Raw genomic sequence first — 13,871 nt, forward strand, 5'->3', positions numbered from 1 at the left:
AAAAAAAAAAAAAAAAAAAAAAAAAAATTCTACTCCTCGATCACAGCAGCCAGGTTTCATGCGTCCAGTAGCCACCAGTAACTAGTGGCTACCATACTGGACAACCCAGAATAAAGCATTTCCTTCATCACATGAAGTTCTAGTGGGTGGCATTGATATAGGGTCAAGCAAATCAACAGCTGAGCCAGGATTCCAACTCAGAGCTATCTGGCTCCAAGACTACACGCGCTGCTTCATCCTCCCTCCGTGAAAGCCCTTGTACCCAAGGTCTCCACATGAAGATGACTGTGGGGAACCTGGGTTTATGTTTGCTTTCTGGGACCTTCCAGCTTGAGTCCCTCTGGACTTATCCTCATACCCGATCTGAGAAGGTTAGGCCCCATCTCCCCAGACTCACTGAGTCCTGCTAGGTCTGAGCTACATGTGCACACTCTGGCTCCTTCCATTGGAAGGTCCTTGATGTTTTTTCTTCTCTTGACCCCAGGGTGCCTAGCACCCTGTGTACCCTGTAGAGAGGGGTCTGCAGGTTGTGGAACCAGGACACCTGCAGAGTAAAGACTAGGGTAGGTCGGCATCTGCAGTCCTGTGTAGGGCAACTGTGCAGAGCCCCTCTGCTTCACAGGCCTCCTCCCCCCTCACCCAGGTGCTCACGGCTCTTCTGGATTATTTGAGACAAGGCTAGTTTGGCCACATCGGCTTTTCCCTGGTTGGGCTTCACGTATCAGTACTTTGAGGAGGAAGGGAGGAGTGGTGGCTGGTGGGAGAATTCTGAGGCAGGAGGCGGTGCGGGGGAGTCAGGCACACAGTGTCCCTTGTCTCTCGGATAGCAGCCTGGGAGTGGCCAGTGAAGACGGCAGCAGGACAGATAAGGTGGCTGCTGCAGCTAACAGCCATGGCCAGGTCTTGTAAAAGATTCTGATAGGAAGCGCCGCAGCTGGGAAGACGGCTGTTGGACTGAAATATTCTTGCAACTTTCAATCTGAGTTATATTTCCTTGGCTGACAGGAGTCTGATAAACACAGTGCCTCCACCTACCTGACAGTCACTCCTACACCCTGCCCACCTTCCTCCATGGAACAAAGAAAGATGCCAAATTTGCTATCTACCAACTCCCGTTATTATAGGTGTGAAGCCAGCGGTGGGAGCCTTGGAGATGGTGCTAGTGACAGCTGCAGGTGTCATTTCTGTTACACTAGCCTCCTACCATATGCCAGGGGCTTAATTTCTAAGCACATCCCATGGATTAACTCATTTAACATTCACAGCCACCTTTTGAGGTATGTGCTATTATTATCTCCATTTTGTAGATGAAGAGCCTGAGGTTCCAAGAGCTTAAATACACTCAGGGACTCACAGCTGTGAGCTGAGTTGGAATCTGACCCTCACAGCCTGGCTCCAGAATTGCAATCCTCCCCATCACACTATCTTACCTCTGCAGCCACGTTCAAGACCGGATCCCTGAGGAAGTTCCTCTGGCCACCTATGAGAGCAGAAACCTCTAGTCAGCGTCCTTCCTGGACACCATATTTTAAGGTGGATGCTGGCAAGTTGAGAGAAACACCCAGAGCACCAGGATGCACGTGCTGTGAGGGATGGTTGGAAGATGAAGGATGAGTGTCCTGGAGGTGGGGAGGCTTGGCCTGGTTTCCTGGCTCTGCTGAGCGCTGCAGGAACTCCCATAAGGAAAGACTAACACTGAGTGTGGTCAAGGAGCACATCACTGAGAAGGAGAAACTGGAGCTAAGTGGGACAAAGTGGAGAAAGCTTTCTGCAGGTAGAGGGAGATACACTGATGAAAGCAAAGGCATGTTCAAGGAAGGATGATGGTCTGGTCTGGCCGGAACAGAAGAGGGTGTGTGGGAGTGATAAGAGATGAACCCACAGGAGTTGGAGTTTCACTGTGTCAGCCCCTTAGACTGGTAAACAGGGAACTGAGTTTTGCATGGAAACCTCTTTGCCATCCCCTGCCTGGCAAGACTGATCCTGCTGCTCTCTGTGCCTGTTCCCTCAACATGCTCAACCCATTGGGGAGTTTGGGAAGTCTCCTTCCTTTCCTTGGCAAAGTTTGCTCTGTGCTCTCAGGATCCACTCAGAAGCCAGTGCAAAGCTCTTTTTCAGAAAGATTCTGCACCCCCACACCTGGGAAGGCCCCGTAACTGAAGGCCACAGAGCTGATGGATGGGAGATGAGTCAGGGATGGAAGGAGAGGTTTTTCTGAGGGTGGCCAGAGGGAGCCCTGCTTCTGGATCTCAGAACTGTAAAGACACATGGCCCTGTAGCCCAAATGAGAAGCCATGTTCAATGGGCTGTCCTGGAGAAGGGAACTCCAGCATTCGGCAGAGTTAACTCATTTCATATCATTTCCCCTGGTCGGTGTCAGAACCCTGGATGAAACCGAAGGCCTGACAACTTCCATGTATGGTGTCCACTCCTGACCCCTTCGGCAGGGCACAGAACTTTTTGGCATCTGCATATCAGGGAGTAAGAGTCCATGGCAGTAAATGGAATCTTTCTAAGATTATTATTTTTTTAATGTCTGATACTTATTTAAAGAAGGATCCTGTGCTGGGTGTGGTGGCATCTGCCTGTAGTCCCAGCATTTTGGGATCCCCAGACAGGAGGATTTTTTGAGCCCAGGAATTTGAAACTACAGTGAGCTGTGATCACACCACTGCACTCCAGCCTAGGTGACAGGGCAAGACCCAACCCAGTATCTAAAAAAGAAGGAGGACTCTGTGATAGATGGAATAATAACCCCTAAATATATTCATGTCCTGATCTTCAGTGCCCATGAATGTTAGCTTATGTGACAAAAGGGACTTCGCAGATGTGATAAATTAAGGCTCTGGAGATGGGAGATTATCTTGGATTATCTGGGTGGGCCAAATGTGATCACAAGGGTCCTTAAAAGAGGGACATGGGAAGGTCAGAGTCAGAAGAGAGTGATGTGATGACAGGGGCAGAGACTGGAGTGATGCACATTAAAGAGGGTGGAAAGGGTCATGAGCCAAGGAACACAGGCAGCCACTCAAATCTGAAAAGGGCAAGGAGCAGATTCTCCTCTAGAGCCTTCATGAGGAACCAGTCCTGTTGACACCTTGATTTATCCCCATTAGACTCATTTCATACTTGTGACTCCCAAGGCTATAAGAGAATAAATTTATGTTGTTTTAAGCCACTAAGTTTATGGTAATTTGTTACTGCAGGATAGGAAACTAATACCAACTCCATGGGAGATATTTTCTCAAATTTGCTGTTCATCAATTTCACATCTTGAATAAGATACTTCAAAAAAAAAAAACCCAAAAAAACAAAAACCTACAATCTCACTGAATCTGCAGAATCCCAAAACGGTAAACATCCCTAGAAACACTGCAGGCACACAGGATATGTGCAGGGTGAAGGGGCAGGCAAGGGTCTCAGCTCTTCCTGTGGAGGAGACAGCAGGACAATGTCACCGTAGAGGGTGTTGCTCAGGGCTAATTATAACCATGGTCTTCATATGTGAACACTGGCAGTGTCTAGGGGCTGAGGCCAGTGCTCCATTGCTCCAGTCAAGATCACAGTGAAAACCAAGCCGTGTAGGTGGTGTGGTTCAGGCTGGGAATCCACATGGGAGGTTATTGCTGTCTGTAACTGCATCCTCAAATGGAAGAGAAAGTATCCATAAGCCAGGTCAGCAACCTCAGTGACGAGCCCAACAAATTTAGAGCTCGCCTAAGATCTCTTTATTCCATAAAAGATTGTGGGATTGTTGTGGAGGCAGAATTTGGGGCTATAAATCAAAGGAAGTTCTAAAGTTTGAACTCCTGTCACCCTGCACCGTTCTTGAGATGCATTTTCTGCACAGAGTGGAGAGGAAGAGACTGCATTTGGCAAGAGATTGAGTGGAGTGATGGGAGGGAGAGAATGGAGAGAAAACGGAGGGGTTAGGTGCAGACCACAAGTTCAGGGGCTCTGACTACAGCGGGAAAGAGACTGGCAATTGCTAGGAGAGGTAGCAGAACTGGAAAAGGTCTTTTGTTAGTTAGTTTTTTAAGGATGGGAAGGTCTAGAGAAGTTTGAAGATAGAATATAAGGAGCCCAAAAGAAGGAAGAAATGAAATTACTAGTGCAGGGAGTCCAGGGCCTTAAGGATATGGAAAGGGGTGGGACTGGGGGGTCAGTGCACAAGTGGGGAGAGCATCCTCTCCACCAACACCAGAGGAAGGGCAGGGGATGGTGAGGAGCTCAGTATAGAGTCAGATGGAGGCCCTTCTTCCCTGCTCCATGTGGTACCATGGAGGCATCCAGAGCCAGGCCACAGTGGTGGATGCAGAAGCTCCAATCTGGCTCTTTCTGGAGCCCCAGGCTGTAGATACATACTCTACATGAGGCTGAGGTAAGCAGAATAGGGATTTGCCTGCTTTAACAGATTATGAATTTGCACTGTTCTAAAGCAGGGGCTTTAAAGACAGAGAGGATCTGTTTTATCTCCCTAACACTGGCAATCTACGGTGTCATCCAGAGACCAGGTTTCTTCTCTCCCATTGCTCTGCCGTCTTTGGGGCATGGTTCTTACCTGCATGGGTTAGGCTAGCCTGACAGCTCCCAGGAAAGAGCAAGAGGAGGGCAGTCTGGAGGTGGCACTTACCACTTCTCACACCTTACGGCCACACCTAACTGCAAGGAGGCTGAGAAATGTCATTCCCTTGGGTGGCCCTGTGTCCAGCTAAAATGCGGGAGTCTAGGACTGAAAAGCAGAAAAGGAGACAAATATTAGGGGACAATTAGACATTTCTGCTAAGGGCTTCAGACCTAAGCCTGTGTAGCTGTGAGATCTGGCTCTGCATGCAGGCGTGTGACTTCACCTCCCTGACCTTCATCCCTCTGTAACATGAGACCACTGTGCACACCGGTCATGGTGATGAGTAAGCAGTAGCCATGGAAGCACCTGGCATGGGCCCAGAACTCAGTGGGCATGCAGTACCTGCTGTTGTTTACCTTCCTCCCTTTCTGCCCTAGGGAAACCAATGTACCTGCACATCGGGGAGGAGATAGATGGCGTGGACATGCGGGCAGAGGTTGGGCTTCTGAGCCGGAACATAATAGTGATGGGGGAGATGGAGGACAAATGCTACCCCTACAGAAACCACATCTGCAATTTCTTTGACTTCGATACCTTTGGGGGCCACATCAAGGTATGTATCAGTCTGACAGAATCTTTCAACCCAACCAGGAGAGTTCCCATGATGTCAGCCTCTAGGCGGGGCTTCTTGGTAGGGATGAGGGTCCAGGAACAGGAGGTGGGATCAAGGGGAGGGTGCCTTCTGGAAGTTTGAGAAGTCTTATGTATTATCCATTGGTGTGCAGCTCCCCCTGCAAATATTTGGGAATAAGAGAGATGACAGAGCTAACTCGACAACAAACAGCTCTCTGCCACGTAGTACACATCACACTGTTTCAACACTACCTTCATTCCTTGTCTTCATTATTTCATGACTACTTCATTATTACTTCATTATTGCCCTGATCACTTCCTAAAAGAACTAGCATTTAACTTGCAAAAGGTCACATTTACGATAGATCCATTACCATATAGATAAAACAATAAGCAGGTGAGAGGAACTAGAAGTTGCAGCATTGGCTGGGCGTGGTGGCTCATACCTGTAATCCCAGCACTTTGGGGAGCTGAGGTGGGTGGATCACCTGAGGTCAGGAGTTCCAGACCAGCCTGGCCAGCATGGTGAAACCCCATCTCTACTAAAAATACAAAAATTATCTGGGCTGGTGGTGAGCGCCTGTAATCCCAGCTACTCGGAGGCTGAGACAGGAGAATTGCTTGAACCCAGGAGGCAGAGGTTCAGTTAGCCGAGATCACGCCACTGCACTCTAGCCTGGTGACAGAGTGAGACTCTGTCTCAAAACAAAAACAACAACAATAACAAAAAGAAGAAGTTGTAGCATTAAATTTACCTGTGAATTTCCTGGTTAGAGTCAAGACAAAGAAGAGACATAGTGAGCTGCAGGGTTCTTACCGCACAATATAGAAAAATGGTACTAGTTTATTGGTGCTTACGTTTTCCTAGTATTAAGCTCAAAGAGGAATTTCTTTTATATCACAATGCAAAGTGCCTTTCTATTGTATTGCTTAAGATACCCAAAATTTCTTCATGTGGTAATTGGTTTCAATGCCGATAGCATAATATTACCTCGGAGTTTTGCGAAGATAGTTCTCTTAAAGCTAATATCATGCACTTTAAGGATAAGACTTTTTGGTAGTGGAACTGAAGAGACAAATGGAGTGAAACTTACAGCATTCACAATGGGGGCCCTACTGGCATTTTATGTGAGATAGTGCTTTGTCACATAGGCCTGTATTATAGGATTTCTATCATCCCTGGTCCCTACTAATTCAATGCTAGCGGTGCTCCCCAGTCATTATCACCACGAAAAACACTTCATATATCCAGTCGTCTCCTGGGTATGGGGTGGGGCAGAGGCGACAATACTGTCCTCAGTTGAGAAACTCATTAGTGAAACTAAAGCAGAAATAACAGGTCTATGTTACACAAGCTGCTGTAGCCCCCTTTCCAATCCTGAGAGCAGTCCCTGAGTGATCAGGGGACTCTTTCCCACTGAGCTCAAACTAGCCTTCAGAGTCATTCTCAACACAGCTCTCCAGGGCAGCCACTGCTGGAGTTGACACTCCAGTTGACACCTATTTTTGGAAGAAATGGTTAGCATGCCAAGATTATCCTTCTCTAGTAGAGGTTAGCTGAGCCTGACCTTTGACAGGAATCATTTTCAGACTGTGCTTTCATGGTGAGCACCTGGAGGGCAGGAATTCCGTGTGGTCAAGTGGTTTTCTTGAGCCCGAAAGGAATGACTCTAGGCATATCATGAAGCGAGTGTGTGGCATCCCCTCTACTCACACACATGCCACCAGAACATGGGCTCATGAAGATTCCAGACTCGGTGTTCCCTTTCCCTCTGCTAGGAGAAGGTCTTAGGTGGGAGACAATGGCAAAGGCTCTTGCTGCTCCATAGTTCACTGTAACCTGGATTCCCCATGCTCATAGGGCATGCTTTTTGCTAGCCCACTCCTCCAGATTATCTCAGAGTTATCCTTTTCTCCTAACACTTGATGGTTTGGGGACAGGAAAGGAGGGTCAAAGTGAGCCCCAACTATAGAATAGCCCTTCAGAACATCTCATTTCCAAGCACTCCATTTCCTCACAATGTCCTCTGTCATTAGCAGCTCCTTGCCTGTCTTCCACAGTATAAGAAGGGCCAGGCATTCTAACCCATTTGCAGAGAATATCTTTGATTTACTGAGTATTGGGTGGGGACTGACAAAGAACAATGCCTCTGCATCTTCGGAATATGGGCACTAGCCAGGGAAATCCCAAAGCATCTCATGGGCTCCTCTGACTCTTGGTTCTCCTCTCCTAGTTTGCTCTGGGATTTAAGGCAGCACACCTGGAGGGCATGGAGCTGAAGCATATGGGACAGCAGCTGATGGGTCAGTACCCGATTCACTTCCACCTGGCCGGTGATGTAGATGAAAGGGGAGGCTATAACCCACCCACATACATCAGGGACCTCTCCATCCATCATACATTCTCTCGCTGCGTCACAGTCCATGGCTCCAATGGCTTGTTGGTAAGCACCTCCTTCCCTCAGGGAACTCTGGGGATGGGCCATGAATGGTTAGCACTGGAGGGGTGTTTGGATGTAGGCATTTAATCCAGGGCCTTTGGGGGTTGAACCATCCTTAGCTCAGGTTTTAGAATGATATCAACTGGGAGCAGATCACCAACCAAACAAGGAGGAGAAAATAGAGGTTTGTCCTTACCAAAGGTACCAAGCAGAGATGGGAGAGTGATTACTTTGTGGTGGTTTCTAGGAGTCCAGTTTTTCCTGTGCTTCACTGGCATAACATGAAATCTGGAGATCATTCCGCCACCACACAGCATGACAGCTCTGCTAACTGCAGACAGGGGGGTCATGCCAAGACTTGGCTGTGGTATCTACCCAACAGATTTGAGATGGTGACAACAATGGGCTTTTTTTCTTCTGTTGAACCAAGTGTACCTTCAGAGCAAGTTCTGCTGGGAGAAATACTCTCATTAGCAAATTGACATGTGTATCAGAGGCTTGTCTTGATTTCCACAGATAATTTTTTTATACTAAACTGACCTTTCTCTAAGTGAACTACATTTCTATCCTCTATAAACTTTAACACTGGACATCACAAAATGGCAACCTGCTAGCTGAATCTAGCAACCAGATGTGTTTTGTTTGGCTTATATTGTGTTTAGAGAAACATTTGAACATTTTTACACTAAATTGATAATTTTACACTAAATTGGACTTTCTTTAAATGAACTACACTTTATATCCTCTATAAACTTTAAAACTGGATGTCACAAAATGACACCCTTCAAGCTGAATCCAGCTATATGATGTGTTTTGTTTGGCTTAAATAGTGCCAAGAAACATTTGAATTAGTTTCCATCATTTAAAAATTAAGAGATTCTACGTAAAAATATGGATTCCTGTCTTCTTTTGAAAAGTAGGATGAGTTGGCAATGCCTGTCCTGCCTCCGTGCAAGGCAACAATGGCTTGGAGCAGAGTCGAGGCTGCCTCCACTAAGACAGGTGTGCGTTCTCCAGTGTGCAGCAGGCCTACCATGGCTGTTACAATTACTATAAATCCCCCAGGCCAGTGCCACTCCTTTCATTGCCTGCTGGCCCCTGTGGGCATTTGCGTTTGTAACCCCTGCTTTAAACCAAGCAGAGCAAGCCTCACCAACAGGCATATGGTTATGGGAAAATAAGGAGGCTGTCCGTGTGACTCTGGTGTGGTTCTATTCCATGTACTCTTCTATTATAAAGAGTGCCTGTTGTTTCTGTGTTTTAAATGCTCTGTTTTAAAACCTCCCACTGAGTAAAGAGAAGAGATCCTCGGCTTTGGAGCCCAGTCTAGGAGGGCCTAGGTTCAAGGGCTTGATCCACAGATTGTGAGCTGTAGGACCTTGGGCAAGTAGCTTAACTTCTCTGAACCTCAGCTTCCTGCTCAGTTAAGTAAAAAAACAACACCAAACACATAGGGCTGTTGTGAGGATGAATGAGATGCAGGTAGGTTTCATGTGGAGGTACTGTCCACACATGAAGGCTGATTCTTCCTAGCAGATGGTAGAGGACTGTACTGGAGCCACTGCTGAAAGCTATAGGAATTTTTTCTGGCTCAAGGAAAAAGGAAAGGAGAATGTTTTCTGGCTAAAGCTGAAAGACATCAAGATTTACAATAAATTCAGAATGTCAGGGATGAGCATGGGCTCTGGAGCCAGACTTCCTGGGTTGCAATTGGAGTTCTGCCACTTACAAGCCGTGTGATCTTGGGCCAGTCATTTTACCACTCTATGCTTCTGTAAAATGGAGAGGATGGCACTGCTTACCCTACATGGTTTCTTCCAGGATTAAGCAAGCAGAGAACACGGAAACCATGGAGCCCAGTGTGTGGCCCACATTTTGCCTTGGGTGCAGGCCTCAGGTCTGTCCTGCTCCCTTGTGTGATTTGCAGAACCAGTGCAATGGATGCAATCACACCTTTCTCACACAGGGTGGTGATGGCAGTCAGGATACATGGTGAAGAGAACAATGTAGAATTGGTTAGGAAAGATAACAGGCCTCACTGAGTCTTTGGAGCTTTACTTGTTCTAAGCATTTTCGTTGAAGTTCTATTCATAAATTTAGCTTAAATTCACCTACATTCAACTTTATTAAAAAGAAAGATATTAAGATTACCAGAAGCCTGTGATTACAGATCTGGAACAGTTTGAATGGAAGCTCTTGTGAATCTCAGGGAAAATACACACCACACACACACACATACACACACACCCTGGAGTGTGGATGTGTGGCTGTGCTTTCACACACTTGCTGTGTGACTGCTGGCAAGCTACTTAACCAGGCAGGTCTTCAGTTTCCTCACACATGCTGTGGAGAATGTGATGGCTTCCTCTCAGGGTGGTTCAGTTAGAAAATACCTGTGAAATGTTTTTGGCTGTCTTTGGAATAGCAAACCTTTCTCAGAGTGCTGAGCCCAGGTCTCAGCTGTAGCAATGGACTTAAAAAGGGGGAAGCGGCACAAGAATTACTGGTGGCAGGGGCAGAGGCCTTGGGCACTCTAGGACACCCAGCAGGGCAGTGTTGAGAGTGAGCATCCCAGCAGGGCTGGAGCCTGGGAGAGGCTGGGAGAGGCTAGGAGAGCTGGGAGAGCTGGGAGAGGCTGGGAAAGATGGCATAGGCCTTGAGCCAGGAGTGTAAGTTCATGAAGATAGTCTGGGAGAGTGAGAAATGTGTGGGGTAAGAGGGAAGGCAGCAGATCGGGGGTAACCCACGGGGCTGTATCTGGAGCAGCCCCGTGGGTTACTTGTACCCACAGTGGAGGTGGACTCTTGGAGCTAGAGCCTTGGACAACTTCTCAGAACCAGAAGACCCTTGCTGCCCTGTATGCCAAAGTCTCCCTCCAGCCTGGCTCTTAGGGATGCCAGCTGCCAAACTGGCAGGGCCATTGTCCAGACATTAGGTGGCCGAGGTACCAGTTACAGCCTGGTCCTGGTGGCCACGTAGGACTCCAGCCTCACTCAGCTCAGGACTGAGCTTGTTGGCCAAGCTGGTGGGTTAGAAGTTGAAGTTGCCCTTGAGGCCTTCCCAAGGTAAAACCAAATTGTCCTGGCTTAGAATCTAGATGAAGTGCAGGCCTCTAACTCTCTAAGTCAGACAGACAGCAGGGTAATGGAGCATATTCCAGTGTCCTTCCCTAAGATCTCCAAGAGCCATCCCCCACATGGGAATTGGGTTTTATGGATTGGCACCTCACCCTGTAAATGCTCCGCCGCTGGGGCAGAGATTTCCACATTCGGAGATGCTGCCTTGGGAACTGGATGATCTCCATAGGTATTTCACATTTGCTTCCCTCATTTTGGCTTGAAGGATTTACTCACGCCTGACTATGTTTGGAAAGACGTTTTTAGCTGATGGGACAAAAGGAGGCCAAATACAGACAAAGATGAGATCCTGATTTGGAATGCAGAGGCCACTCAGTAGCATCAGAGAAGCCTTTTTCCTAACACCATCCCTGATCTGAAGGAGGAAGATTCCAGACAAGCAGATACTGGCTTGGGAGAAAGAAGGGTTTCTAGGTGTGCAGAGCTGAGAGTGCCTTAAAGCCTGGCCCTGGGCTGATCCTACAGTGTCCTGGAAGCCCCTTGCTCATGAGCTCCTCTCTCCCTGCTGCCTGTAGATAGGCTCTGATATCCTTTATCTTCAGAGGACAGCTTCCTTCATCCCTAATTCCCCCTTGGGCAGCCACCTTTGCTCTTTCTCTTTCTTCACCACCAACTCTTGGGAAGGGTGGCCTGAAATTCCACCAACTCCTGCTTCTTACTCCTGTCCTGACACAAATGTGGGCTTCTCAACTTTTGCTCTCTCTGAGCCTTGGTGATGGTTCTCAACAATGTCATTCAAAATGTCACCACCAAGCTCAGCAAACCCACCGCTGTCTCTCTTTCTTCATTCAACTCCTAACTCTTTCTTGATATGGCAGTTATTGTGGGCTTCAGTAGAACATTGAGGTAAAAGAGCATAGAGTCACAGAGACCTGTGTTTTCATCTGCCAGTGTGGCCTTGTGGGAATAATGGAAATTTTCTGGGACTCAGTTCCTTCCTGTGTGAAGTGAGGATGATGATAGAACTAACTTCAAAGGGTCTTTAGGAAGATTAAACCAGACAATGTATATGACATAGTCAGCAATGATATTAAATAGTATTACTTATTAAATAGTATCACTGTGTGCCTCTGTATCTAACTGTGTTCTGTGTAAACATCTCTGGTTCTGTAAGATAGTAGCAAGTATCCAAACAAACAAAAAGAGACTGGCCTCTGTAGTTAAAAGACCTTGGCAAACACTGCATACATGTCTTCTTTCCCTGTTTTGGAAATTCATGATGAGTGCTAGCAGAGCAAAGGCTTGCAATAAAAACACATGCTTAGCTTTGGTTATCCTAGCAATTCCTAAACTCATTCGCATCTCACAAAGCTGGTGTTCTGTAACACAGTTTGGAAAATGCTTTTCACTGTATTGATATTGTCAATGGTGTCTTTCTTGAAATGCAATGGTTAGCACCAAAGCTGCAGGATGCAGGCAGATGTGGGGTGCAGTCTGCCTTCAAAGGAAGGCTCTATGGCACAGTATCTGTAGGCTGGATAGCGGGAGTGGGGGATGCAAAATGGGCCCCCACTTCATCTTAACATGTGTTTCTCAACGCTGAGGCAGGACATAGGGGGAATCACCTTCCTGTTTTTCCTGGAGGAAATGAATCCATTCCAGTACTTTTGTGGAAGCACAAAATGACTTCAATATGGGTTCTGCTTGTTTCTTCCTCCCTTTCCTCTTTAAGGCAGAGAATGGGAGAAGAAACCATGCCCTTTCCTTTCCTTCTTTTCCTCCTTGTGCATTGCTCAAAATGTTCTATCTTTGACATAAATGCTCCCAATAGCCACAAGATGCTTGAAACCAGGATGTCCCCAACAGGCTGCTACATGTGGCCCTGCAGGTTGTGTCCTGCACTGCTCCAGGGGTGCCGTCTATATGGACTGCAGCCAGTCCCCAAGTGCCCCAGCCCCAGGGACACATCCTCCCTCTGGCATCCTATGAAAGATGGCTGAGCCCTCTGTGTATTTGGCAGGAAATCCAGTGCCCTCTCTCCCCAACTCACAGCTCTGGAATTTGTGGGAGAGGCTTCGGCTTTTCCTGGTTACCTCCCTCTTTCAGTTTCTTGAATTCACATTCTCACTCACTTCTTGATTCATGTAGCTGCTCTCAACTTGGAACTGCTCAACAGGCTCACCTCTCCTGCTACCTAGACAGAACTGATTTATCAAGACAGGGGAATTGCAATAAAGAGTTTAATTCACACAGAGCTGGCTGTATGGGAGACTGGAGATTTATTATTACTCAAATCAGTCTCCCCCAAAATTGGGGGATCAGGGTTTTAGGGATAATTTGATGTTTAGGGGGTGGGAAAGGGGGAGAGCTGATTGGTCGGGTCGGATATGGAATCACAGGGAGTCCAAGCTGTCCTCTTGTGCTAAGTCAGTTCCCAGTGGGGGCCACAAGGTCAGATGAGCCAGTTTATCCATCTGGGAGGCACTAGCTGATCCATTTAGTGCGGAATCTTAAAAATATCTCAAGCACTAACCTTAGGGTTTACAATAGCGATGTTGTCCCCAGGAGCAGTTGGGGAGGCTTGGAATCTTGTGGCCTCTAGCTGCATGACTCCTAAACCATAATTTCTAATCTCGTGGCTAATTTGTTAGTCCTACAAAAGCAGTTTAGTCCCCCCGTAAGACTGGGATTTGTTTTTGGAAGGGGCTGTTATCGTTTTTGTTTCAAAGTTAAACTATAAACTAAGCTCCTCCCAAAGTCAGTTTGGCCTACGCCCAGGAATGACCAAGGACAGCTTGGAGGTTAGAAGCAAGATGGAGTTGGTTAGGTCAGATCTCTTTCACTGTCATAATTTTCTAACTCTTGTAATTGCTGCAAAGGCAGTTTCAATCTCTCCTTTCCATATGAACCCAAATATGAAACCCAGACCCTTGTCCTTGATTTCCCCAAAAGTTTCATTGGCCCAGGGCTTTTACTGGTGGATTGGGGTAAGAGATGCAGAGGGAGAGGGGGTACACTAGAGATCAGCACGGAAACCAACAGTAAGAGATGGAGTAACAGGTCCCTCTATAGACCAAACGCTTCCCCCTAGGCTACTGCCTCCCCACCCCCAACCAGGTTATTGAGTTCTTTTCCCCTCCTCTTCATTCTCCC

The 13,871-nt window shown here is 47.3% G+C and overlaps 1 protein-coding gene across 3 annotated transcripts in view; it reads left to right on the forward strand.

Annotated features, from left to right (window-relative positions):
- The window catches only part of CEMIP (cell migration inducing hyaluronidase 1), a 173,364-nt gene that overhangs the window by 122,781 nt on the left and 36,712 nt on the right, over window positions 1–13,871 (forward strand). For all 3 annotated transcript variants that reach the window (XM_025390719.1, XM_025390720.1, XM_025390718.1), the window contains 2 exons: window positions 5,005–5,180; window positions 7,435–7,644. In XM_025390719.1, coding sequence (XP_025246504.1) covers window positions 5,005–5,180; window positions 7,435–7,644 — 386 coding nt within the window. The remainder of the gene's footprint in view (window positions 1–5,004; window positions 5,181–7,434; window positions 7,645–13,871) is intronic.

This window comes from Theropithecus gelada, chromosome 7a, assembly GCF_003255815.1.
Source record: "Theropithecus gelada isolate Dixy chromosome 7a, Tgel_1.0, whole genome shotgun sequence".
Classification (NCBI taxonomy): Eukaryota; Metazoa; Chordata; class Mammalia; order Primates; family Cercopithecidae; genus Theropithecus; species Theropithecus gelada.